General features: G+C 42.5%; 1 protein-coding gene across 1 annotated transcript in view; it reads right to left on the bottom strand.

Annotated features, from left to right (window-relative positions):
* Positions 1-26,525, bottom strand: part of znf608 (zinc finger protein 608) — a 78,177-nt gene that overhangs the window by 23,238 nt on the left and 28,414 nt on the right. The window contains exon 2 of the mRNA XM_056280169.1: positions 11,738-12,008. Coding sequence (XP_056136144.1) covers positions 11,738-12,008 — 271 coding nt within the window. The remainder of the gene's footprint in view (positions 1-11,737; positions 12,009-26,525) is intronic.

Genomic DNA, 26,525 nt, shown 5'->3' with positions numbered 1-26,525 from the left:
AATGCCTGCATAAATACCTATTTCACTTCTATGAGGACATCGTTGGAATTTAAACTTTTGGATGTACATCCAAATCTTCAGCTTGGTTTGGTTCGGGTAGTTTCTATTTTTGTAATCGATACTCTTTATACTTATACATATATACGTATATATATATCAGGATAAGTGGTTTGCATAACGGCGCTATATATATACACTACCGTTCAAAAGTTTGGGATCACCCAAACAATTTTGTGTTTTCCATGAAAAGTCACACTTATTCACCACCATATGTTGTGAAATGAATAGAAAATAGAGTCAAGACATTGACAAGGTTAGAAATAATGATTTGTATTTGAAATAAGATTTTTTTTACATCAAACTTTGCTTTCGTCAAAGAATCCTCCATTTGCAGCAATTACAGCATTGCAGACCTTTGGCATTCTAGCTGTTAATTTGTTGAGGTAATCTGGAGAAATTGCACCCCACGCTTCCAGAAGCAGCTCCCACAAGTTGGATTGGTTGGATGGGCACTTCTTTGAGCAGATTGAGTTTCTGGAGCATCACATTTGTGGGGTCAATTAAACGCTCAAAATGGCCAGAAAAAGAGAACTTTCATCTGGAACTCGACAGTCTATTCTTGTTCTTAGAAATGAAGGCTATTCCATGCGAGAAATTGCTAAGAAATTGAGGATTTCCTACACCGGTGTGTACTACTCCCTTCAGAGGACAGCACAAACAGGCTCTAACCAGAGTAGAAAAAGAAGTGGGAGGCCGCGTTGCACAACTGAGCAAGAAGATAAGTACATTAGAGTCTCTAGTTTGAGAAACAGACGCCTCACAGGTCCCCAACTGGCATCTTCATTAAATAGTACCTGTTAGAGCCTGTTTGTGCTGTCCTCTGAAGGGAGTAGTACACACCGGTGTAGGAAATCTTCAATTTCTTAGCAATTTCTCGCATGGAATAGCCTTCATTTCTAAGAACAAGAATAGACTGTCGAGTTTCAGATGAAAGTTCTCTTTTTCTGGCCATTTTGAGCGTTTAATTGACCCCACAAATGTGATGCTCCAGAAACTCAATCTGCTCAAAGAAGTGCCCATCCAACCAATCCAACTTGTGGAAGCTGCTTCTGGAAGCGTGGGGTGCAATTTCTCCAGATTACCTCAACAAATTAACAGCTAGAATGCCAAAGGTCTGCAATGCTGTAATTGCTGCAAATGGAGGATTCTTTGACGAAAGCAAAGTTTGATGTAAAAAAAATCTTATTTCAAATACAAATCATTATTTCTAACCTTGTCAATGTCTTGACTCTATTTTCTATTCATTTCACAACATATGGTGGTGAATAAGTGTGACTTTTCATGGAAAACACGAAATTGTTTGGGTGATCCCAAACTTTTGAACGGTAGTGTATATATACACACACACACACATATATATATATATACATATATAATCTAGTGATTCAAGTAAATTCTTTAATAGACAGTACAAGCCTTTTTCATGCTATATGTCAACAGAGCTAAACAGCAAAGAACATATATACGTATAAAGATCTTAACATTCCACTCCTCATTTGTTGAGCATTTTTATCAACACCATTGATGGTTTCCGGGAAAAAAAATGCTATATATATATATGTGTGTGTGTGTGTGTGTGTGTGTGTGTGTGTGTATGTATGTATATGTATGTATGTGTGTATATATGTGTATATATATATATATGTGTGTGTGTATGTATGTATGTATGTATGTATGTATGTATGTATGTATGTATGTATGTATGTATGTGTGTGTGTGTGTGTGTGTGTGTGTATGTGTGTGTGTGTATGTATGTGTATGTATGTGTATATATATATATGTGTGTGTGTGTGTGTGTGTGTATGTATGTATGTATGTATGTATGTATGTATGTATGTATGTATATAGTTAAGGTCAAAATTATTAGTCCCCAAGAAACTATGGATCATTTCCTTAAAATTCTGCCCAATGTTTGCATCATTCATAAAACTTTACATAGTAAAACATTCATCAATGTTAAGGCCCCTATTTGGTACATTTTGGAATGTAAAATAAATCTTCAGGTTTGCTTTATACCAAATGTAGTGAAAATTGAGGTGGTCAAACTTATTAGCCCCTCATGTGATTTTTTGCTTTCAAACCACACCTGAGCAATCAATCAGCATTGAGCTTTACTTAAGGGACTCCAATGAACAGGGCTAGTGCGACTTGAACACTTGACTGTGAGGGACTACTCTTAAATTCTTGGTAAGAAGTCATTTCATCATGCCAAAAAGTAAAGAAATCAGTCTGGAACTCAGAAAGACGATAGTGGATGCTCATCTTAAGGGGGAAGGCTATACTGCCATTTCCAAGCGTTTCACAGTGTCTGGAGCAGCTGTACGTTGCATCATTGCAAAGCACAAGGAGACAAATTCTGTTAGAAATAACCCTGAGCCTGGTCAAAAGTGCAAGATTTCAAAAACTTCGGACAGGAGAATAGTCAGAGATTGAGCTGTTTGGGCACATGGATGTTGCTTTTGTTTGGCGAAGGAAGGGGGAGGCCTTCAACCCTTAAAATTACAGTTGCCACAGTTAAACATGGTGGTGGGAGCATAATGCTATGGGGCTGCTTCAGGCACAGGGAACCTTGTTCGGGTGCATGGGGTCATGAAGAAAGAAGATTATGTTGACATCCATCCATCCATTTTCCGAACCGCTTATCCTGCTCTCAGGGTCGCGGGGATGCTGGAGCCTGCTGCCAGCAGTCATTGTGCGGCAGGCGTGGAGACACCCTGGACAGGCCGCTAGACCATCACACAGGGGATTATGTTGACATTTTGAAGGATAATGTAAAGAAACCTGCTGCCCGTCTAGCTTTAGGTCGCTGCTGGGTCTCTTCTAGCAAGACAATGACCCGAAGCATACGTCAAAGTTGGTCCAAAACTTTTTGAAGGACAGCAAAATCAAAGTCCTGGAGTGGCCCTGTCAGAGCCCAGATCTCAATCCTCAAGGTTCATGTCCATGCTGGAAAACCACGCAATTTGGATGAGCTGGAACAATTTACCATGGAAGAATGGGCTAAGATCCCTCAAGAGACATGTGCCAACCTAGTTAGGAACCACCATATGAGGTTGTTGTCAGTTGTGAGTCAGAAAGGTTACACTATTGACTATTAATTGACAGAGGACTGATAATTTTGGCCTTGTCATTTTTGTTTTTTCTTGTTTATATATATATACACTACCGTTCAAAAGTTTGGGATCACCCAAACAATTTCGTGTTTTCCATGAAAAGTCACACTTATTCACCACCATATGTTGTGAAATGAATAGAAAATAGAGTCAAGACATTGACAAGGTTAGAAATAATGATTTGTATTTGAAATAAGATTTTTTTTACATCAAACTTTGCTTTCGTCAAAGAATCCTCCATTTGCAGCAATTACAGCATTGCAGACCTTTGGCATTCTAGCTGTTAATTTGTTGAGGTAATCTGGAGAAATTGCACCCCACGCTTCCAGAAGCAGCTCCCACAAGTTGGATTGGTTGGATGGGCACTTCTTTGAGCAGATTGAGTTTCTGGAGCATCACATTTGTGGGGTCAATTAAACGCTCAAAATGGCCAGAAAAAGAGAACTTTCATCTGAAACTCGACAGTCTATTCTTGTTCTTAGAAATGAAGGCTATTCCATGCGAGAAATTGCTAAGAAATTGAAGATTTCCTACACCGGTGTGTACTACTCCCTTCAGAGGACAGCACAAACAGGCTCTAACAGGTACTATTTAATGAAGATGCCAGTTGGGGACCTGTGAGGCGTCTGTTTCTCAAACTAGAGACTCTAATGTACTTATCTTCTTGCTCAGTTGTGCAACGCGGCCTCCCACTTCTTTTTCTACTCTGGTTAGAGCCTGTTTGTGCTGTCCTCTGAAGGGAGTAGTACACACCGGTGTAGGAAATCTTCAATTTCTTAGCAATTTCTCGCATGGAATAGCCTTCATTTCTAAGAACAAGAATAGACTGTCGAGTTTCAGATGAAAGTTCTCTTTTTCTGGCCATTTTGAGCGTTTAATTGACCCCACAAATGTGATGCTCCAGAAACTCAATCTGCTCAAAGAAGTGCCCATCCAACCAATCCAACTTGTGGGAGCTGCTTCTGGAAGCGTGGGGTGCAATTTCTCCAGATTACCTCAACAAATTAACAGCTAGAATGCCAAAGGTCTGCAATGCTGTAATTGCTGCAAATGGAGGATTCTTTGACGAAAGCAAAGTTTGATGTAAAAAAAATCTTATTTCAAACACAAATCATTATTTCTAACCTTGTCAATGTCTTGACTCTATTTTCTATTCATTTCACAACATATGGTGGTGAATAAGTGTGACTTTTCATGGAAAACACAAAATTGTTTGGGTGATCCCAAACTTTTGAACGGTAGTGTATACATATATATATATATAAATTAGTGTAAACACTGTAGGAGGACGTGGTTAGAAAAGTGTCCAGGGGAAGACGAAGAAATCAAAGGGAAAACAATAAAGTTTGATAAATATAAAAAATAAAAAAAGACAAACTAGACTGGGAAGCAGAGATGAGGTAGATAACAGAAAGTGAAGTGGACAACAGACCATGAACGGCAGCAGAAAGCCGTCAGTTTGGAAATTCAACATGTTTTAAAACAAGAAAACTGCTTTCCACTGTTATGGGTTTTGCTTGGTCAGTAACTAATAAAGGAACCAAAAGCTGAAATAGGTGGATGTTAAATACCATGTTTACACACACACACACACACACAAACAGACTGACATTTGAAAATCATGAACCTTCTGTGGCGATGAGCCTGCAGCAAAGCAGCAAACGTATTTTGGAAGGACTGACGCTGTAAGAGGAGGCGTCTTCCTCCAGTTTAAACCTGTGAGTTGACCGATGAGGACACATTTGATATGCAAATGACGTGTCTCGTTAAGACAGAAAGACACTTTGTTAGCATAACGTGGGAAATAAATTTAGAAATCTTTATTATTTAATTTAAAGGAATAATACACATTTTTAAGTCTATTTCTATGTGTCCTCAGCATTCATGTAGTCCCTATGGAGGTCTCCTTTTCTCAGTCGTCCATCCTTCTCTTTATTCTGGACACACAGCTCCAGCTTGTCGTCTACACTTCAACATAATCAATGGAGTTAAAACTCCATTTCACGGAATTAAAACTAAACTTTGCAGTTATCTTTTTACGGTGGGCTATGGCGTTGCCGCCTACAACGCAGCCTACAAGAGATTACCAGCAGGAGGCGCTCCACCATGACGCAGCAAAGCAAACACTAAGAGAGACTCTTAACAATGTAAACCAGTGTAAAATGAGTGCTGTGATTCAGTATGACAGACTGCTGTAGCATCATGTCCAGGGGTGTAGCACAAAATTCTGCGGCCCTATACGTAAGCAGTCTCTGTGGGCCCCTTTCCTCTTTTGTCTCTCACACATCACTGTTTGAGTTCTAGCATACTCTATATTATTTACAGTCACAGTACATTAATCTGTTCTAACCTAACTTAACCTAGCTTGACTATCTTGCAGTGATTGAAAAAATGTATAGCAGCTAGGTAGCTAGCTGCTACCTATAGCTGTGGAACCCAGACTTTGCTTTCTTTGGGGAAGATGTGACTCTGTGCTCGTGCTCGTATCAGCAGTCACTCGCGACAGGACTAGATGAGCTGCACTGAGAGATGCTCGTGAGGGGCGGACTAAACCATTTCGCACCTTTTGTAAGGGGTGAGAGGGGTCTCAGAGAGGGGCGAGAGGGGCCTCAGAGAGCCTCCACTATTTTCTTTAAGTCTCTCAACCCATGTGTTGAGCCAATTTTAACTGACGTTACGACACTGATTAGTTAGAAATAAAAATTTGCAAACCAAACTTTTAATTCCAGACTTCCCGAGGGGCCCCCCTCCCATCTGGGCCCTGGTAGCCCCCCCCCCACTGCAACGCCACTGATCATGTTAACTGTGTCTGAACCATGGGGCGGTGGGGGGGGGGCATTGAAGGAGGAATGTGGATTTGTCCCCTCCCCCATTAAGTGTAGATGAAAAGCTGGAGCTGTGTGTTCAGTATGAAGAAAAGGATGGATGACTGTGAAAATAGAACCTGCCTATGGACTACCTGAGGAGTGGGAATAAAACAACAGAATTCACAAATCCGAACTATTCCTTTAAAAGTTCAAACCCAAAATGGCCACTTATGCTTATTTTACTGGCTCTTTCTTGTGCTTCATTAATTCATCAGTCCAGCTGCAAACCACTGGAGCTGCTGCTGCCTTCAACTGGGTGACATGGAGGTCTGGCGGCAACAAATGTAATTAAAGGTCTGTTTTCATGAACGGCGGGTTAAATACCCGGTCTGCATCTCTAAAAGTTTACAGGTCAACATCAAACCCTCCTCTTCCTTTTCCTCCTCCACAGATGGAGGACAACAGTATATGGGTGTACATATTACATGGGCACATCCTATGCTGCCGCTGTTGTTCTCACTCTCTGGAGCTACTGTGATTTAACATAAGAAAAAGAGAATAAAATCCTTCATAGCCAGCACCATTTTGAGGGAAACTTGAATTCATGTTGTGCAGGAACAGGAAATTTGAATACAGATCCCAGATAGCACCTGGATGTGGGTCACTTCAGGCAATGATACGGCACTGATGGCCTTCTTCGGCCCTGACAAAATGGATGTGACCCTGAAGTGGCCCGTGTGGTAAATGGTGAATATGGCCCAAATATCACAAAACAAATATGGGCCACCTTTGGCAAATATGCGGTACATACGGCACTGCTAAGGCTTGGTTCTGGCCCAGATCTGGCAAACAGGAGCGGACCGCCCAAGTGCCATCATTCCACGTGGTATGTGGGCCTGATGAAAGTGTCAGTGTGGGACGGGTCCGGGCCACAGAATTTTTGCTATCTGGGATTACACCGAAGAGATTTTACCGTTAAATATGGACAAACCAAACTGTGTTCTGATTATTGACAGTTTGATGACAGACCTCACTGAAATCACAAGAATAGCAAAGCCCACAAAGACAGACAGACAGACAAAGACAAGGTGAATTCTGTCAGAGCAGTTAACGTGCCGAGAGCAGTTTGATTTGCAGTCATCAAAAGCTGCCTCTGGAGTTGTGTGTGTGTGTGTGTGTGTGTGTGTGTGTGTGTGTGTGTGTGTGTAGCTGGGTGGAGGATCTGAAATGGTGGTTGCTCCAATTAGCATCCTACTTAATCAATATGCACCCAGCGTCTCTGCGTATCCCTCCGCCTCTGCAGGAGGGAGCTCCAGGTATTGCTGCACCTTCTGAAGGATAGTTCCCACCTGGTGGGAGTGATTTCATGAAACGCTCTTATCAGGGAGTCACAAGACTATTTAAAAGAACAAACGCCAATAAGGCAACAGGCCTCGATAGTGTCTCAGCTTTCCTTTTGAAGACGTGTGCAGATGAACTTACTTGGGTGTCTGTCTTTCAAAGGTCTGTTGATTCACATATAGTAGTTCCATCTCTCTGAAAAAGGGCAATTCTTACTCCTCTTCCAAAAAAGCCTGTTCCCCAGGAAAATAATGACCATAGACCAATAGCCCTGACCTCTACTGTAATGAAGTGTCTGGAAAAGATGATGGTGTGGAAGCTGAAGCCGAACATAAGTGGACAGCTAGATTCTCATTAGTTTGCCTATAAAGACAATCTGATGACGCAATACCAACCTCTGCTTTTAATACCCTGCAGCCACACATCCTTCTCGGTAAGCTCAGACAGATGTCTGTTGACTCATATATCAACAGGTGGTCTCACTCCTTTTTGACTTTTTTTGACACTTCTTCTCCACTCAGGTGTCCTCTGACTTTCCAAGACTGTGTAAACAACAATCTTGTTCAAAATTCCACTGCCACCTCTCCTAAATATCTCCATGCCTCCACAGGTATGGAATGCCACTGGGAATGCACAAGCCAGTGCATTCTTAGTGCCAGACTCACCAAGTCCGGATAAATGGGGGTGGGGGAGTGCATCAGGAAGGGCATCCGGCATAAAATGTTTGCCAAATCAAATACGCGAGAGCTTGGACAATAAGGAAGGAGAAAAGGACTTGCACTGATTGGCTAGAAAGAGGGAGGAAATGCAGGATGATGAAGGTTAGAGATAGAAATTTGCTGTCAAGCGAGGAGAGTGTGCTGAGAAGGTGGAAGGGGTACACTGAGGAGCTGATGAATGGAGAAAATGAGCGCTACAGAAGGTTAGAATATATGGGGATAACGAATCAGGAAGTGTGGTGGATTAGCAAGGATGAAGTAAGAGCAGTTATGAAGAGGATGAAGAGTAAGAGTGTCCAGATGGCATACCTGTGGAGGCATGGGGTTGGACAGAGGGTAACGATGCCATCTTATCATGCTGTGACAGAGAGCATATGACAGTACGGAATTTCAGCGTGGTTTGGTAACATATCAGATGAGTCAGAATCACAGATAAACAGACTGGTCCACACAGCAATGAAAGTGATGGGGTGAGGGAGCATCCCTCCCTCGAAATGCCCTTTAAGAAGACAATAGCTAAACAGGCTAGGAAAATAACCACCGACCCTTCTCATGTCCTGTATTCAGAATACAAACTGTTCCCCTCAGGTAGATGCGACAGGCTTCCAATTAAATACAGGAAAACATACCTGAACAGGTATAAAAACTCTCACCCCTCTCCTTAACTCAGGACATGAGGGTGTGAAATGGGGGGCTATGTTGAGAACGAACTCATTGTAAGAATACAATTCGTTGTAATAACACAATGTCAGACAAAGTGAATCTCATTCATAGTACCCATGGCTATTGTAACTCTAGTTAACGGTCACGGCAATTTGCATATGAAACCGGTTGCTGATTTCAGTTGTGACCCAACTGTGCTGTTTTGGTCATTACACAGCTGTGCTGTTTATAAGGGTGGGGATAGCTGCAGTCAGCTGAGACTGGCGAAGTCACTTAGATGAGTGATGAAACGTTTCTCCCACAAATCGTTTTGTCCAGATGAACTGATTTAACCTTCTGGGACTTCCTTACCTGGCTTACTGAGCCTGCATCAAGACATGTAATTTGTGATATTGGGCTATATACAAATAAAACCGACTTGACTTGACATTGATTGCCCCTACTGTACACCTGGTACATCTGACCATCAAACACAGAACCTTTGCAAGTGTCTGGAAGGCTGCAGCCGTGATACCTCTACACAAAGCCAGTGACCCCACTCTGCTGGAGAACTACAGACGAAGAACTTCGTCCCTGTAATTCTGAAGGTTGCAGAGAGATGGGTTGCCAGTTATCTAATGGATCATTTCGAACAGTACAACTCTTTACACCCCTTTGGATTCAGAACTAACCATTCTGTAAATACAGCAAAATGTTATTTACTGGGGTGCATTAAATCTAAGTTAGACATGGGTAGTGTCATTAGTGCTGTCTTTCTGGATCTCAGGAAAGCTTTTCATAGTTAATCATGACATTCTGTGACAGCTTGGTCTGTGTTCCTTGGTTTAAGAGGAAGACGAGTCAAAAACTCAGCCACGTGGATAGTGGGATTTTCACAGTGCTCGTCGTTGATGGCTGTTACTCACATCAACCTTTCCAAGCCCAGTTGTACGGCTACTAGAGGCCACACATAACCAAAACATTACTCTTGAGTTGAGAGGCAAAAAGAAAAACAGGAGCTAAATAACATGCGTCCATTCACAGCCGTGCGTGCCGCTCCACTAACTCAAAGAATACAAGGCGCCGTCTGACGACGTTGCTTCTCTTGTATCTAGGCAAGCATGTCTTAAAGGTACACTTCCCAATTTCGACTGTTACAAGTCTTCTGTCAAAACAGTCTTTGTTTCATGTTTCCACTGAAGCCATTAGCTGGATGTCTTCCTAATTGGATAACAGAAGCCAAAGGGTGCACTTGGGGGATGCCCAACCCAACTCACTCCACTATAGCGCGAGGGGTCCGTCAAAAATCTATATTAGGTCCACTTCTTTTTAGCATCTGCTACCACTTACATGTCCCCAAGTAGACCTTCAGCTATACACAGATGATACAGTGCTGTATTTTCACTCAAGAAACACTTTAGAAGCTGCTAATAAGCTATCAGTGGCTATGGTAAATATTTCCAAATGTTTGACTCAATCATGCCTGCATTTGAACACTGATAAAACTGTATGCATATGTTTCTTGAAAGAAATTTCATATTCTTCCCAAAGGTTTCTGTTAATTGTGAAAAGTTGAAAGTGGTGACTAATTTTAAGTACCTTGGTATCATGTCAAATTCTGTCTATCTAGATTCTAGCTTCAGGTTCATAACACCATGCCTTCCCCTAGAAGCTGCCAAATTATACATACATGCCATGATCTTCTCTCATCTGAATTATTGTGTAATGAGGTTGTCTCAGACAGGATCTCCAATTCTAAAACCAATTAAATCACTCTTCACACAAGCACTTAAAATTCTTGATAACAAACCTAACAGCTATCATTCCTATCACATAGCACAGAGACATAATCTATTCAGCCTGGACAGTTTTTTGGAATACACAGATGGTTTTCCTTGTTTTTAAGATCTTGCATGACCTAGCCCCACCACTTCTAAGCCGGTACAGCTCTCTCAAAGAACACACTAGTAACAAGATCTGTTTCTAGAATTAACCGTATTGTCCATTTCCGACACAGTACAGTCGGACAATTTGCTTTCTCGGGGAGACCTTCTCACTACTGGAATACACTACCCATGCACCTGAGAAACTGCACTTTTGAAACAAAATTGAAAGCACTGCTAAAAACCAATCAAATGCGTTGTCATCACTAAGACGTTATCATTGCAAGTGTTTTTGACTCTTAAAGATTGTATAATGCACCTATAACATTCCTAATGCATTATCCAATGAATGAATTTTACTTTTTTATGACAACGAAGTTAATGTTGTTACATGTTTTTAGGAAATGTATCTGAATGGCTTATATTTCACTGTAGCCTTTATCTGTCCAGGGACCATGGGTGCAAATTAGCTTTGGCTAACCCGTCACATTTACATTGATGAGCATTTTGTAATGTCAGTGTTGATTAATGTGCATTGTCCCTGTCAAATAAACTATATTTAAAAAAAACATGCATTAATATACTGTAGTATCATACATGCAGTATGTAAGCCTTCAGATGAAACTGCTTTGCCTCATCTGTAAAGACTCTGCAGGCCAGAGAACTTATGACCGGCTTCTGAAGTTCTGTTGAAAACCGTTAGGTGCAGGTCAAAGGTAAAATCAGACTGGATCATAGCATCTTACATTGGGTTCATCTCCAGTTCAAGATCTTTTGTACTTGTCTTCTTCTCCCTCTCCATCTTATATCCCTTGTCTCTCTTTGCTATTTTGATAAACTCCCAACCCAGTCGACGAAATCTCCAACCATGAACGTCAGTTGACCACCTTTTTACTGTGACAAAGCCATAACTGAATAAAAATTTGCCTTTCACTAAAACTATGATGAAGACATTTCCATCACAATATTGCTGACAATTTTTTTTTATCATATTTTGACAATGAAATTCACATAACGGGCCTTGTTTGATCATAAACAAGTTTCATGAGGCATGTCCGACTGATTCCGACTGATTTGTTTGGTGAACAAATTAATCCAGCCAAGGGAATATGATTTAAACCAGCACTCCTCTACCATCCTCTCCTCCTCCTCCTCCTCCTCCTCCTTCTTACCTTCCTCTGTCTCATGCCACACGATGCCCTCCAGGTTAACACTGGTCCCCGGCTGGCAGGGCCCAAGGTAGGCCGAGTCTCCCTCCGAGGCCCCTGGAGCAGCGCGGTCCTGGGTGTTGGTACCGATGGAGCGCGTCCTCACTGCCAGCTGCTTGGGGTTGGAGGGGGGCAGTGCCGAAGGGGAGAAGGATGGGGCCGAGGGCAGGGAGGGCCCCGGAGGGGCTGGGTGGCCTGGGGCTGGGGGGGCTGGCACTGTGAACATGGGATCCACCTGAGAAAGCAGAGAGGAATATACTGGAGGTCACACACTCTTTATTTCATATTCAGTACAGATCACAACACATCACATCACATCTTTTTTTAATTTATCGGCACTAAAACAGATGGATGAAACATTTTCTTCCAAGAACACCAGAGAGACTGAACATTACATTCATCGCTAGTTATGTTTCCATTTAAATGTTGCACAAATTTTAAATAAATGTCCAAAAAGTTGGCAAAAAAAAGAAGAAGAAGAGAATTAGTGTATTTCGATCAAGTTCAAGTTCAACTTATTGTCATTAGAATACAATGAAATTCTTGTGCTCTGGTTCTCTCTGCCTTAACGCAAGGGGACACAAGGACAAAGAACACAAAGACACCCCCCCCCAAAAAAAGACTATGTACACTGTGAATTCATATATTATATACACAAGATACAGTACACAATAACACAACAATGTAAGGTGCACATGGGTGCATCAGCTGTTCAGCAATCTGACTGGCTGTGGAAAAAAACTATTACTGAGACGGGTGGTGTGTGATTTGATGCTCCGGTAACGTTTTTTAGATGGAAGGAGCGAGAACAGAACATGAGCGAGGTGGGGTGGCTGGTGTCCTTAATGATGTTTTGGGCTATCTTTTGCAGCGAGTGGTGTAAATATTGAAGTTGTGGTAGTTCCATGCCAGTGATTTTTGCTGCTGTCTTTACAGTCCTTTGAAGCAGTCTGCAGTCCTGAGCAGTCAGGTTGCCAAACCACACTGTGATACAGCCTGTCAACATGCTCTCCATGGTACTGCCATAAAAGTTCATAAGCGTTTTGGTTCTCATACCAAAATTCTTGAGACGCCTCAGAAAACAGTCTCTGCTGTGCCTTCTTCAGGATGCATTTGATATTGAGAGACCATGTCAGGGTGTTTGTGATGTGTAAACCGAGAAATCTAAAACTGCCTACAATTTCAACAGATGAACCATTGATGGGAATAGGAATGTGATTTCCTCTGATATTTCTAAAGTCAACAATGGTTTCTTTTGTCTTACTGACATTTAGAGAGAGGTTATCATCATGGCACCACATGGTAAATCTTCCTCTTCCCATCTACATGCCCTCTCATCACTGTCACTTGTTAGTCCAATCACTATGGTGTCATCAGTGAATCGAATGACGCTGTTATTGTCATATTTGGCAAGACAGTCGTGTGTAAACAGACTGTACGATAGCGGACCAAGACAACAGCCCTGAGGTGCACTGCGCTGGCCACATTTCTCTCCAAATTTGAGAATTGGCAAAGTTTAACTGACCTGAACTTGATGTGATGATGCTGTCATGTCAGATTTGAGGAATGAATTCAATTCACCCAATTTAAACATAATGTTTTTCATATATTTTCTGACAGGCACCTTATCATATGCTGTTTTTAAAACAAATGTTCAGATAGTCCATTAGTTATGGTAAAATAGTTAACTATTTACACACACGTGTTCCACCCCTTGTCAATAGGGGGGTTCTGCAGTACCCTCAGCACCCCCCTTCCTGCACCCATGTTAGTGACGTCTGTTAGGAGGGGATGGGACCTTCCTCCTATATATTGGGCTGACATAGTAGAGTCAGTTGTCATTCAAAACAAGCCCACCTCTTCCTCACTTCTATTGCAAGGAAGGTGGTTTGGTGAGACACTCACTCATGCTTATCAGAGAACCGGAGTTACATCTATAACCTTAAGTTCTCTTTCATAGCATTCATTTCATGTCTCACTGGGGAAGTGATGCTTCACAGTGGCCTTCAAAAAGAAGGAGCCACGTTCTGATAAGAGCCAATGCTGAGGACAGAATGTGCCAGAGTTTGTGCCATGACATCCAAATTGTAAAATCTAACAACCGCGGGGCAAGGCCCAGCATGCAGCTGCACATACAGAGCATCCGGAAAGTATTCACACCCCTTCACTTTCCCCACATTTTGTTATGTTACAGCCTTATTCCAAAATGGATTAAATTCCTCTTTTTTTTCTCATCAATCTACACACAATACCCCATAATGACAAAGCGAAAAAGGTTTCGTAGAGATTTTTGCAAATTTATTAAAAATAAAAAACTTAAATATTGCATGTACACAAGTATTCACACCCTTTACTCAGTACTTGGTTGAGGCACCCTTGGCAGTGATTACAGCCTCAAGTCTTCTTGGGTACGAAGCTACAAGCTTGGCACACCTATATTTGGGGTATTTCTCCCATTCTTCTCTGCAGATCCTCTCGAGCTCTGTAAGGTTAGATGGGGAGCGTCGCTGCACAGCTATTTTCAGGTCTTTCCAGAGATGTTCAATGGGGTTCAAGTCTGGGCTCTGGCTGGGCCACTCAAGGACACTCACAGACTTGTCCCAAAACCACTCCTTCGTTGTCTTGGCTGTGTGCTTAAGGGCGTTGTCGTGTTGAAAGGTAAACCTTCACCCCAATCTGAGGTCCTGAGCGCTCTGGAGCAGGTTTTCGTCAAGGATCTCTCTGTACTTTGCTCCATTCATTTTTTCCTCGATCCTTACTAGTCACCCAGTTCCTGCCGCTGAAAAACCTCCCCACAGCATGATGCTGCCACCACCATGCTTCACTGTAGGGATGGTATTAGCAAGGTGATGAGAGGTGCCTGGTTTCCTCCAGGCGTGACGTTTGGCATTCAGGCCAAAGAGTTCAATCTTGGTTTCATCAGACCAGAGAATCTTGTTTATCATGGTCTGAGAGCCCTTTAGGTGCTTTCTGGCAAACTCCAAGCGGGCTGTCATGTGTCTTTTACTGAGCAGAGGCTTCCGTCTGGCCACTCACCATAAAGGCCTGACTGGTGGGGTGCTGCAGAGATGGTTGTCCTTCTGGAAGGTTCTCCCATCTCCACAGAGGAATGCTGGAGCTCTGTCAGAGTGACCATCTGGTTCTTGGAAACCCGCTGTTTGGACACAGGCTTTCTCATGTGTGGTTCTGCCCAAGACACAAATAACTGCTTGCCCTTTACAAAACTCTGAGTCCTAACCAAATAAATTTACAGTGTGCAAACTGGACACAGAGTGTGCAAATGCCAGTGCTCCTCAGAGGAGAAAGGCGGGGGATAAAAAGCGGCCAGTTCTATATGGGAATGTAGCAAATTAGGGGGCAGCCGGGAACCATCGCAGCCGGGACATGAACCTGGGTCTCCCGCACCACAGGCGACTATGTTAATCAGTTGTCTAAAGGGTCTGACCCGTTAGCCAAGGGCCAGCAAGTCTAGTCATCCATGGTTGTTACACTTTTCCCACTCCTTCAGGATGCGCGTCCCCCCCCCGTTTCAGCTTATCAGCTCCCTCACGCCCAGAGGCGTGAGGGAGCTGATGGCTTCCGATGGCCTCGCGTGAGGGAGCTGATGGCTTCCGATGGCCTCGCGGTCTCACCATCCCACTTCTGACACCAATGTAGCGAATTTGGGGGGCAGCCCAGGAACTGCCGTAGCCAGGACGTGAATCCGGATCTCCCGCTCCATGGGCAACAACATTAACCAGTCAACTAAAGGGTCCGACCCTTTAGTAGTGGTCTAGTGGTTAGGATTCAGCGCTCTCACTGACGTGGCCTGGATTCGATTCCCAGTCAGGGAACCAAGATCCTCATATGTCTCTTTGGAACACAGGTTTACTTCCAGGAGAGGGTGACTACTGTAAACTACAAAAAGACTCACTGGCCTATCACCAGGGGGTCGGCCCCCTTTAGTCAAGCGGTTAGCGATGTCGCCTTGTGGTGCAGTACACCTTGAATCGAATCCCCCAGCGGGCGGAACTATGCTTGGTTACATTGGTGGCAGCGGTGAGATCCGGAAGCGTGCAGATCCTCATATGTCTCTTTGGAGTGCAGGTTTGCTTCCAGGAGAGGGTGACTACTGTAACCTACAAAAAGACTCACTGGCCTATCACCAGGGGGTGAGCCCCCTTTAGTTGAGCGGTTAGCGATGTCACCTCGTGGTGCAGTACAACCCGGATTGAATCCCACAGCGGGTGGAAATGTGCTCGGTTACAGGAACATGAGCTTATAATCTTGGGATAAAAGCAGGGTTAGGCTGCAGACTGACCCCCTCGCCCCCCGGGAAAACTTTGTACATGCATGATGCACAGAAAGTGCATGAATTTCACCTATACGTTTAGCTGAAGCTAAAGCAAGCAATAAGGCCCTCTTCAAGAAAAACATTTTCAACTGCAGTTGTTCCAAAGGTTCAGAAGGCAAACAGGGGAGAGCGTCTAGTACAGTGGTTAGATCCCACGATGGAGCCAGTGGTCTAGATGTTGGCAATTTACGGTGTGCACCCTTCATGAATCGACACACTAAAAGGTGTTGACTAGGGCTGCAACAACAAATCAATGAAATCGTTAAAATTCGATTGTAAAAAATAATTGGCAATGAATTTCATTATCGATTCGTTGGGTCTAGGTTGGTGTACATTGTGTTGCAGAGCTGGCAATGTCTCTTCAAGAAAAAAAATCATTTGAAACATGGAGGCAGAGAAAACTGTTTGACCAAAAGCACTTCACATTAAATAATTTTTTTATCATTTATAATTTATTACTATCTTAACAGCTCAGGTCCATTCAAGCAACGTAAAAATTACTTGTTTTTGTGCACTTTATTAAAAAAAACAAAAAAAACAAGCATATATCTTTTACACATGTTGTATAGCATACATTTAGGTCTTTTATTTGTGTTAATATTGTCAATTTGGAATAACATTTTGTTTTTTGAATAAAACCGTGTTTTTTTTTTATCTTATTCATCAAATAACAAACAAAAACCAAGTTAAGAAAATATGACGAAGCCTATCTTGCTCTTGGGTTCACAGTGAATGTGGTGGGAGATGAGGAGAGATCAGTGTGTATTTTGAAAACTCTGGCAGCTGGTAGTATGAGACCAAACAAATTACGAAGACACTTAGAGTAATTACACCCCAGTCATGACAATAAGCCACTCGAGTTCTTTCAGAGAAAACTTGGTGCATACCGGCAGCAGGAACATTGCTTTGTAACAGCTGCATCAGGGGCATAATACAAAGTCGCATACAGAATCGCCCAGTGCAAGAAACCACACACAATAGCAGAGGGGTTCATTCTTTCCACGGCTTTAGATATGGTGTCAACTATGTTTGATGAGACAAGCGCCACAAAATTGAGGGCTGTCCCTCTGTCTAACGAGACAGTGGCAAGACGTATATCCTCTTTAACAACTGATATTATACATTTCTCCATTACCTCTGGTCTTGTTTTTCCCTCCTCTCTCAAAACAACTGCAATAACTCCAATACTCAAGAAACCTGATGCAGACCCTAACAATTTGAATAATTTTCACCCAGTCTCAAATGTACCATTTATTTCTAAAACACTTGAAAGAACAGCTGTAGCTCTGTTACATGCTCACTTGACTCACAACAATCTGTTTGAACAATTCCAGACTGGTTTTCGCTCCATGCACAGCACGTAGGCAGTCTTGGTGAAAATCACCAATGATCTGTTGATGGTAGCTGACTCTGGGCTTTTAACCATACTTGTCCTTCTTGATGTGAGTGCAGCCTTTGATACCATCTCACATAGCATCCTCCAAGAGAGATTAGCTTCCACTGGAATAACTGGCTCCCCCCTTAACTGGTTTAGATCATATCTCTCTGGCCACTCTCAGTTTGTCCAACTTAAAAATTTGAGATCACAGTCCTTTACTGTTACTACCAGTAAAGACTGTCTTGGGCCCCCTCCTAGTTATTATTTACCTATTACCTCTTGGCCAAATTTTCAGGAAATCTGGCATTCAATTTCACTGTTCCTCGGATGACACCCAGCTCTATCTATCCAACCAAGCCTACTTCCACTCTTCCGCCCACTTCCCTTTCTGACTGCTTACTAGAAATTAAATGCTGGTTTTCATACCACTTCCTCAAACTTAATGGTGATAAAACTGAGGTCCCCCTAGTCGGTACTAAATCTACTTTGGCTAAATCTGATAGTGTTTCTCTGACTATTGACAATTCTATAGTTCCTCCATCGCCTCAGGTTGAGTCTGTGTGTCCTCTTGAACAGCACATCATCTTTTGAAGCTCAAATCAACAATGTTACTCAGTCTGCATACTTCCACCGACGCAATATTAATCGTCATCGCCCGTCACTTGCACCTAACAGCACCGCTCTCATTCACACCCTGGTTACATCCCGTATTGACTACTGCAATTCTATCCTGTTTGGTCTTCCCCTCAAGTGTCTTCATAAACTTCAGTTGGTCCAGAATTCAGCTGCCCGTATCAGTACCAGAACTCCTTCCGTAGATCATATCACTCCTGTTCTTCAGCAACTCCATTGGCTCCCTGTTAAATACCACATTGACTTCAAGATCCTGCTTCTCACCTTTAAGGCCCTTAATGACCTAGTTCCTTTGTATTTTTCCGAACTCCTTCATATCCACACACCCTCCCGCACTCTCAGGTCCTCTTCTGCTCTCCAACTCACTACACCATCAGCCCGCTTGACTACCATGGGTTCTCGAGCCTTCAGTCATTCTGCCCCCCCCCCCCCCGCCTATGAAACTCTCTCCCACCAGACAGTCACAATATTGACTCTCTTTCAACCTTCAAATCCCATCTCAAAATGCACCTTTTCAAACATATTCAGTCTGATCCAGACTTCATTGAGTTTATTTGAGATTGACACTGACATGTTTGACATTGACTTCATTGAGTTTTGTGCAGATGATGATTATATGTTTATCTCTTGCATTAACCTTTTATTGTCTACACTGCTTTGTTTTGATTTTATGCTGTCTGATACAGTGCTGCTTGTTTTTTTAAATGTGTTCTGTAAGGTGTCCTTGAGTGCTCTGAAAGGCATACAAATAAAATGTATTATTATCATTATCCAAGCAAGCACACGAGTGCACGCGCGAGCACACACACACACACACAATTTCTCTGCACAATAGACAACACTATATACCCGCCAACATTCTCTACTCAACGTGATTCCACTATTTTATTACTTCTGTCCCCCAATTTTTCTCTTCTCTCTCTCTTGCTCTCTCCCTCTTTCTCGCTCTCTATCGATCTCCCACCTCTCTTTCTGTGTCTTTCTATGTTTTCGCTCTCTTACTATTTCCCCTTCCTCTCTTCATCTGTAGGTTTTAGATGAACCAGTTTGAATAGGCGTACAATTTGGAGAAATGCTGTACATGGAAAAGTACTAAAAGTACCCTTTTTTTACTACAAGTAAAAATACTCGTGTCAACAAGTAGCCGTCCGACTGAAGTTTCCGTAAGCAAGACATCGCACCCCCACTGGTTCTGTTCCATACTGTCCCTGTGCTCTGATCGTCCCTGCTGATGAGGACAGTTAAAAAGTAATTTCTTCTACATGGCCCAATAAAGTATTACATTATTATTGTTGCGTTAATAATGCCATACAAAAAGTCCAACAGTCAGCCAAATCTGACAGCCTTCCAATGTGAAAGAACTGCGACGGCATCAAATCCACAAGAGTATCTATATGTAACCTTTGCTTGTATCTGAGTACTGACTGACATGCAGCCTCTTAACTGTACCCACAGCATAACATATCTCTTTTTTTCTTAAATATTTTCTTCATCTTTCTATGTATCCATATTCACTTCGATTTTCTTTCTTTTTCTTTGTGTCTGGTTCTTTGTGTTTCTTTGAGAGGGAATCACTAAGACAGACACCACACCAGGAAATCGGTGCAGGATTTCTGGCAGGGGCATTTGTTCATAGACGATCACGTTATTTTTCAATTTTCAGACTGCATCGACACAATAGAGAACTACATCTAACAAAATAACATCCCATAACTACATCTAACCCAGTCATTCCCAAAGACCAGGTCGCAATCCAAAGGTGTGTCACAAGAGACATTATTTGGGTCGCAAACTAAATTTGCAGAATTTCTTCCATCGAAAATTTTCCCTAAATATTTCAATATTTGACCCCGTGGTCTGTATATACAGCTTATGATTACACTCTTATTTTTTCCCATGCAGATTTCAATTGTGATACATTCCAGCACATCATCAACGGTAACTTCTACCACCTGGTAATTGAGCTGTTGCTCACACACAAAGCAACCCCCCCCTCTTCATTTTTGTTCCTCCTTTCCTTATAAGAAAATTCATATCCAGCTAACACAAAGTCAACACCTTTCTTGGGGTTAATCCATGTTTCAGATATAGTTACTATGTTGAATGGATTCTTGAAATGACTTAGATATTCTTTGATGTTTTGAAAGCTGGCATACAGGCTTCTGCTCTTAATGTGGATAATTGAAATTTTATGTTCTGAGTTGACCATCATGTTGAACTGATCATCAGTGTAGTATAGACAGCTGTTGTTGATGTTGCTGAAAAAAATGATTTTCACATCACATCACCTATCACATTAGCAAGGTGTAAGTAAAATTACCCAATTTCCCCTCGGGCATGAATAAAGCATTCTGATTCTGATTCTGAATATGCACAATCGGATGTTTGGAGTAGGCCTAAAATGATAATATTCAGGATAAGTAAATAGCACATAATGGGCTTTATAAGATTTGACGTGGAATAGACGTGATGTGGTTAACGAATTGATTGACTGACTGTTTGATAACAATAGCAGCACTTGAACACAAGTCTACTTGTTCTGATAATTGGCATGAGCATATCAAAAAACTTTCAACAAGAAGCATGTTTTTGATTGTAGCCTACTGAATGTTCATATTGTTCTGATAATTGTACTTATTACATTGAATCTAACATGAAAGGCTAGCATGCGTTCTGTTTGTTTTACTTAAGAGGGAAAAAACAAGGACCTGTTAACACCACCTAAATGCATTTATTTATCATCTACAAAGATGCGATTTATCAAACGTACATCTCTTCAAAATGGCTGGTTTACCTATGCAAGATGGTATAAGACGATGTGGAAATGGCAGTAAAAATGGTCAGGAACATTGATTTATGCACAAATTTGCTCTTCTCACGATTTATAGGTAAGGCCTATTGTGAATTAGGTCACGATGGTTTGTCATTTTTAAAAAGTGGGTCCTCCCCCCCAAAAAAAAGAAGTTTGGGACACACATGAACAGCTGCCCACGAGTTGTTTGAGAAAGAAAACTAATAAATCTAGAGTTATGTGAACTAAGCAAAGAGAATAGGACAAATGAAGAGGTTAGATCAGAATACAGAAGAGGAGAAAGAGTAAGAGAATAAACAGCAGTTATCGATCTCACGAAGCCGAATCTCACAAAACTGGAAGTCAAAAGAAAAAACATTTTAGGCTAACGGGCTGCTGGCTTGTAACAGAGCATGCCAAACAGATCAAAAACCCAACTGATTTCTTTCTCAAACAACTCGTTAGTAGGCAGCCTTTCATTCCTAGTTTGTTAACTAGCCTCGAACTTAGCCTAGACCAGCACTTCAGCTTTATTGCATTCGCAGTCAAAGCAGCCTTGTTAAAACGATGGATTATGGTGACTGTTCAGTAGTTACACACGTCTCTACTGGAGGGATGTGTCCTTGAGTTACAGCAGCTTCTTTCGGCTATGATTACAATAGACGTGTCGGGAACTCCAGATAGTCCCACAATATAGATAACTGTCTGTGCTTAGTTTGACAATAGGGACTTCTCTTTCAGCAGGTTGCAGGTGATTAGAGGGCCTGCTAGGTTTACACCTAGTGCGGATGTTGAGTCAACTAGTTCAGTTAATGTGTCTGGTCAAGGATCTTCTCTTCGTACAGATTATCAGACTGACAGCTTGGTCGACAACATTGAGGCCGTCTCCCTTCCCTACTGTATTGCTCCTAAACTCTCCTCTCCTAAATGTGTGAATTACAATAATCGAATGATAATTCCGACCACTGGTGGTGATGAAATGTGCAACGAAGTTCCTAATAATCTTCAGAACCAACAATCTAACATCTCATCAAAAGTTATCCAAAGGAGTTGAATCGAGTGCAACTGGACTTGGTATATATCCGTGAAGACGTTTCGCCTCTCATCCAAGAGGCTTCATCAGTTTGTGCCTTTCTGACTAGACCAAGCTAGTCTGACTGGCTGGTGATGAGACTCAGATATTTATCCTCTTTGGAGTTGTTATCAGAGGTATTGATGTCCATGGCTCTTTGTGTTCCAATGTTTAGCAACGCCCGTTGTTATCAGAGATATTGATATGCGTGGCTCTTTTGTGATCCGATGTTAAGCAGCGACGGTCGTTGGGGGTGTTAGTTTCGACTTCGTTAGTGCTCCATTCAGTGGTCATGAGTCGTTGGAGCCGTTAGTGAGCGACTGGTGTTCTTGGAGGCTAGGCTTCTTGAGTCTCCTGGGTAGAGATGAAAGGACGGCATTGTAAGTGGGAGATAGGTGGTGTCGCAGACCTCCTCCTCTGTTGAGGGATGGTTTTTCCAGTTTCGCATAGATGGCTTCCTTCACCCCTCTTTCAAACCATCTATCTTCCCTGTCCAAAATGTGTATGTTGCTGTCCTCGAAGGAGTGTGTCTTCTCCTTTAGGTGTAGATAGACTGCTGAGTCTTGCCCTGAGGAGTTTGGCCTTCTGTGTTGGGCCATCCGTTTGTGTAGTGGTTGTTTGGTTTCTGCTATGTATAGGTCAGTGCAATCCTCATTGCATTGTGCAGCATACACCAGATTGCTTTTCCGGGTGTGTGGTACACGGTCTTTGGGATGAACCAGTCTTTGTCGGAGTGTGTTGCTGGGTTTGAAGTATACCGGGATGCGGTGTTTGTTAAAAAATTCTCCTGAGTTTCTTGGAGACCCCAGAAACATACGGGATGACTATGTTATTCTTTCTGCTCCTTTTCTCCTCATCGCTCACAAGGTTGGTCTTTTTGGAACGTGTTGCAGATTTCACAGTTTTCTTGGATGAGAGGCGGATATATACCAAGTCCAGTTGCACTCGATTCAATTCCTTTGGATAACCATGACCTGGATGAATGAGAACATTCACAGACTTATCAAAAGAGTGATCAAATACCATCCAAAGCATAGGTCTACAAAACTGTCAACTAATAATACAAATTTTCCAATTCTATTTAATATTTCTTCTAGTGGTAGCTCTACAGTATCAACTACTACTGATCAACAAAACGATTAAATTTGCTTTTACAGATATCAGATAACTCTACCAAAGCCTTGCCAATAAATGATCTGATTCCTTTTTTTCTTTTTTTTGTGGAACCCCCCCCCTTTTTCCCTCCCCAATTGTATCTAGCCGATTACCCTACTCCAGGGAAGGCTGCAGACTACCACGTCTCCTCCAATACACGTAGTCGCCAGCTGCTTCCTTTCACCTGACAGTGAGGAGTTTCACCAGGGGGATGTAGCGCGTGGGAGGATCACACTATTCCCCCCAGTTCCCCCTCCCCCCTGAACAGGTGCCCTGACCGACCAGAGGAGGCGCTAGTGCAGCGACCAGGACACATACTCACATCGAGCGTCCCACCCGCAGACACAGCCAATAGCGTCTGTAGGAACGCCCTACCAAGCCGGAGGTAACATGGAGATTCGAACCGGCGATCCCCATGTTGGCAGACAGCGGAATAGACCGCTACACTACCCCGACGCCCCCCCGACCTGATTCTTGAACATATTTTCGACATGATTGGGTTCTGTGAAACATTGCTGAAACCAGGGGTGTTTCCAGGATTTGAAGACATTTATGGCTTAGCCCAGACTTCTGTAGGGGGAGGGGGTCTATTTTGTTGCTTTTTTTATGCACGCTGGCACCTTATTTACATTCAAAGTACATGTCTTAATCATTGAAAAATTGAACTGTGTACCTCAAAAACTGTTGTTTACTCCTACTCTTGTAGGAATTTTCATGTACCTTGTGATACACATTACAATGAATTCACCACAAGAGTTATACTTTTATACATATTTTTCAGGAAGTCAAAATAATGCCATTTCAATGTTTGTTTGTTTTTGTGGTTTTTTTTTTATTACTTTTTTTGGCATAAATTGTCAAAATGGTCTACGGCAGTGGTTCTCAACCTTTTTGGGGTCCTGGACCCCCTGCGTATTTTTGATCTACCCTGAGGACCCCTCCACCTGATCTTGGGGGAGGGGGGGGTTGCAATTTGATAGAAACAGTAGAAACTGCATTTTAAATTGCATTATAGCATTTATTCACTATTTGGGGCAAAAATAAGAGCTTTCAGTTGTAACTTAGATATAGTTAACAAAACAGAATTCTTATGCAGTAACTTTCAGATATATGTAACAAAACAGAATATGTATTCAGCAACTTTCAGATATATGTAACAAAACAGAATATGTATTCAGTAACTTTCGGATATATGTAACAAAACAGAATATGTATTCAGTAACTTTCAGATATATGTAACAACAGAATTTTTATGCAGTAACTTTTAACAATGCAAACGGGAGCGAGATCTCTTATTAAAATACAATAAATTACACTTGTGAAACAGATGTAATTAGAGAAAAAAGTCCTGTTACCCTTTATAGTTTAGGTAGATAAAGGCCTCAGTCACATTTGAGTAAAATAATCCTGTTTCTATAAATGTCATAGGATCTTTTTTTAAAGATATTTTATTTTCACGGACCCCTTGCAATTACACCACGGACCACTACCCCCGGTTGAGAAACACTGCTTTAGTCGACTGGTTAACGTCGTCGCTTGCGGTATGGGAGCCACGGGTTCGCGTCCCCTGAATTCGCTACAATACAAAAAAAAAATCACTGCCAAGGGGAACGAACGCGTGACAGGATGACTGTCGGAACCGCCGGTCTGCATGGGCTAGCAGTTAGCTTAGCCCGCCCCGCTTCCGCGTCCTGCCAGACTATAGGCAAGTTTGTGCCTATAGTAAAATGAAATGTCGTTACCGTTTTAGTTCGTTTTATGGAAATTTTATGTATTTACGAGAAAACCCCATGCGAAAGGACCATAAACGTATGCTGTGGGATCAGACGAGTATGGCCCGCTGGCTTCGTCATGACTGTAGGTGCCGTTTCCAATTCATATCATAAACCAACAGGCAGTTTCAACCATTATCGAAAAGTTACTACGTAGGCTAAATTCTTACCCTTCCTTCTCTCTTGGGAAAATCCAAAAAGATTTTGTTTTTGTTTTTGCTTTTCCTGCACGCTCCGCCATTCTTCCCGACTCGCCTTTTCCGGGTTTAACTTGTCACGTGACTCGGCGGGACCCTCTATTTTGACAGGCTGCTACGTTGCGAAGACTATCGGTCGTTCGCACACATACGTTTTTGTTTTTTTTTGGCGGGCTTCACGTAGGCTTCAATTTAAAATTATATTCGGGGCTACGCTCAAAACGTTCGAGGCTTAAACCCCGGTAAAATGACCTGGCGGCGCCGATGACTGAAACCAAATGCCCTCCCCTTAAACGCGCTTCCTGCGTCCGCCTTCGTCAGATTCAGCTTCGTGAGTTCGATAACTGCTGTTTATTTTCTTACTCTCTCTCCTCCTCTAACCTCTTCATTTGTCCTACTGATTTCGCTGTTTTCTGTGGTTAGTTCACTTGCTAGTGTAACCGGTTATTTTCTTGCCCGGTGCGGGATTCGATACGGTCTGTACTGCACCACAAGGCGACATCACTAACTGCTCGGCTAAAGGGTCAGACCCGTTAGCTAGGGGCTAAGCTAGTGTCTGCCTGTTTACTGGGTTTCTGGCTAGGGCTATAGTACCTTGGTTGTCTTCATACACCTTTGTTTGTGCATATTGATATTTGTCTATACCTGCAAATCGGCTGTCTTCATGTCCATCTGGTGTAATACTAGGTTCTCCTGCGCTGCCTTCTGCATGACCACTCTTACACTTGTCATATCAGCTGTGGGTGAGAATGTCTCCTCGTAGTCAGTTCCTGATTTCTGACTGTAGCCTTTTGTTACGAATCTCGCCTTGTACTTATCAGATCCATCAATGTCACACTTGAGTGTGTAGACCAATCTACCCCCACTGCCTGTTTACCTGGTGGCAACTGGGTGAGGCTGAAGGTCTTGTTCTCCTCCAGTGATCACATCTCCTCGTTCATGGCATTTTTCCACTGCCTTGATTTGGTTAACGCCATGGCGTCCTGGTGGGTTTGAGAAATTTCACATACTGCTCTATAACAAGAGTCCATGCATGTTTGCAGTTTGTCCTCTGTATCCTCAGTCTCGAATTCCTGTAGGTAAGCTGGTCTTCTCTTGGTTCGCGGTGGGTTCCTTCTGATTACAGTCTCGGTGACTTTGCCCGGCTGTGTGCATTCAGTCTGTTCAGGTAAAGTCCCAGAAACTCCACTCTGAACACTGACCTGGTACATTTTCCACATTTTCATCAACGACATTTTCTTCACTGTCATTGACCCTGGGATGTACATTCCTGTCACCATATTCTATGTATGACTCAGGTGTTTGTGTTTCCTTTTCTTTGGCTGTCTTGGTTGTGAACTTTACCAACCTGTGCTTTTGGACCCTCTCTTTGTCTGGATTGTACACTAGATAAGCTGGGCTGTTTTTATTGTAGCCAATGA

Source organism: Lampris incognitus, chromosome 1, assembly GCF_029633865.1.
Source record: "Lampris incognitus isolate fLamInc1 chromosome 1, fLamInc1.hap2, whole genome shotgun sequence".
In the NCBI taxonomy this organism is placed as follows: domain Eukaryota; kingdom Metazoa; phylum Chordata; class Actinopteri; order Lampriformes; family Lampridae; genus Lampris; species Lampris incognitus.
Note: the sequence above shows the minus strand (reverse complement) of the source record. Positions and strands in the feature narration are given on the sequence as shown.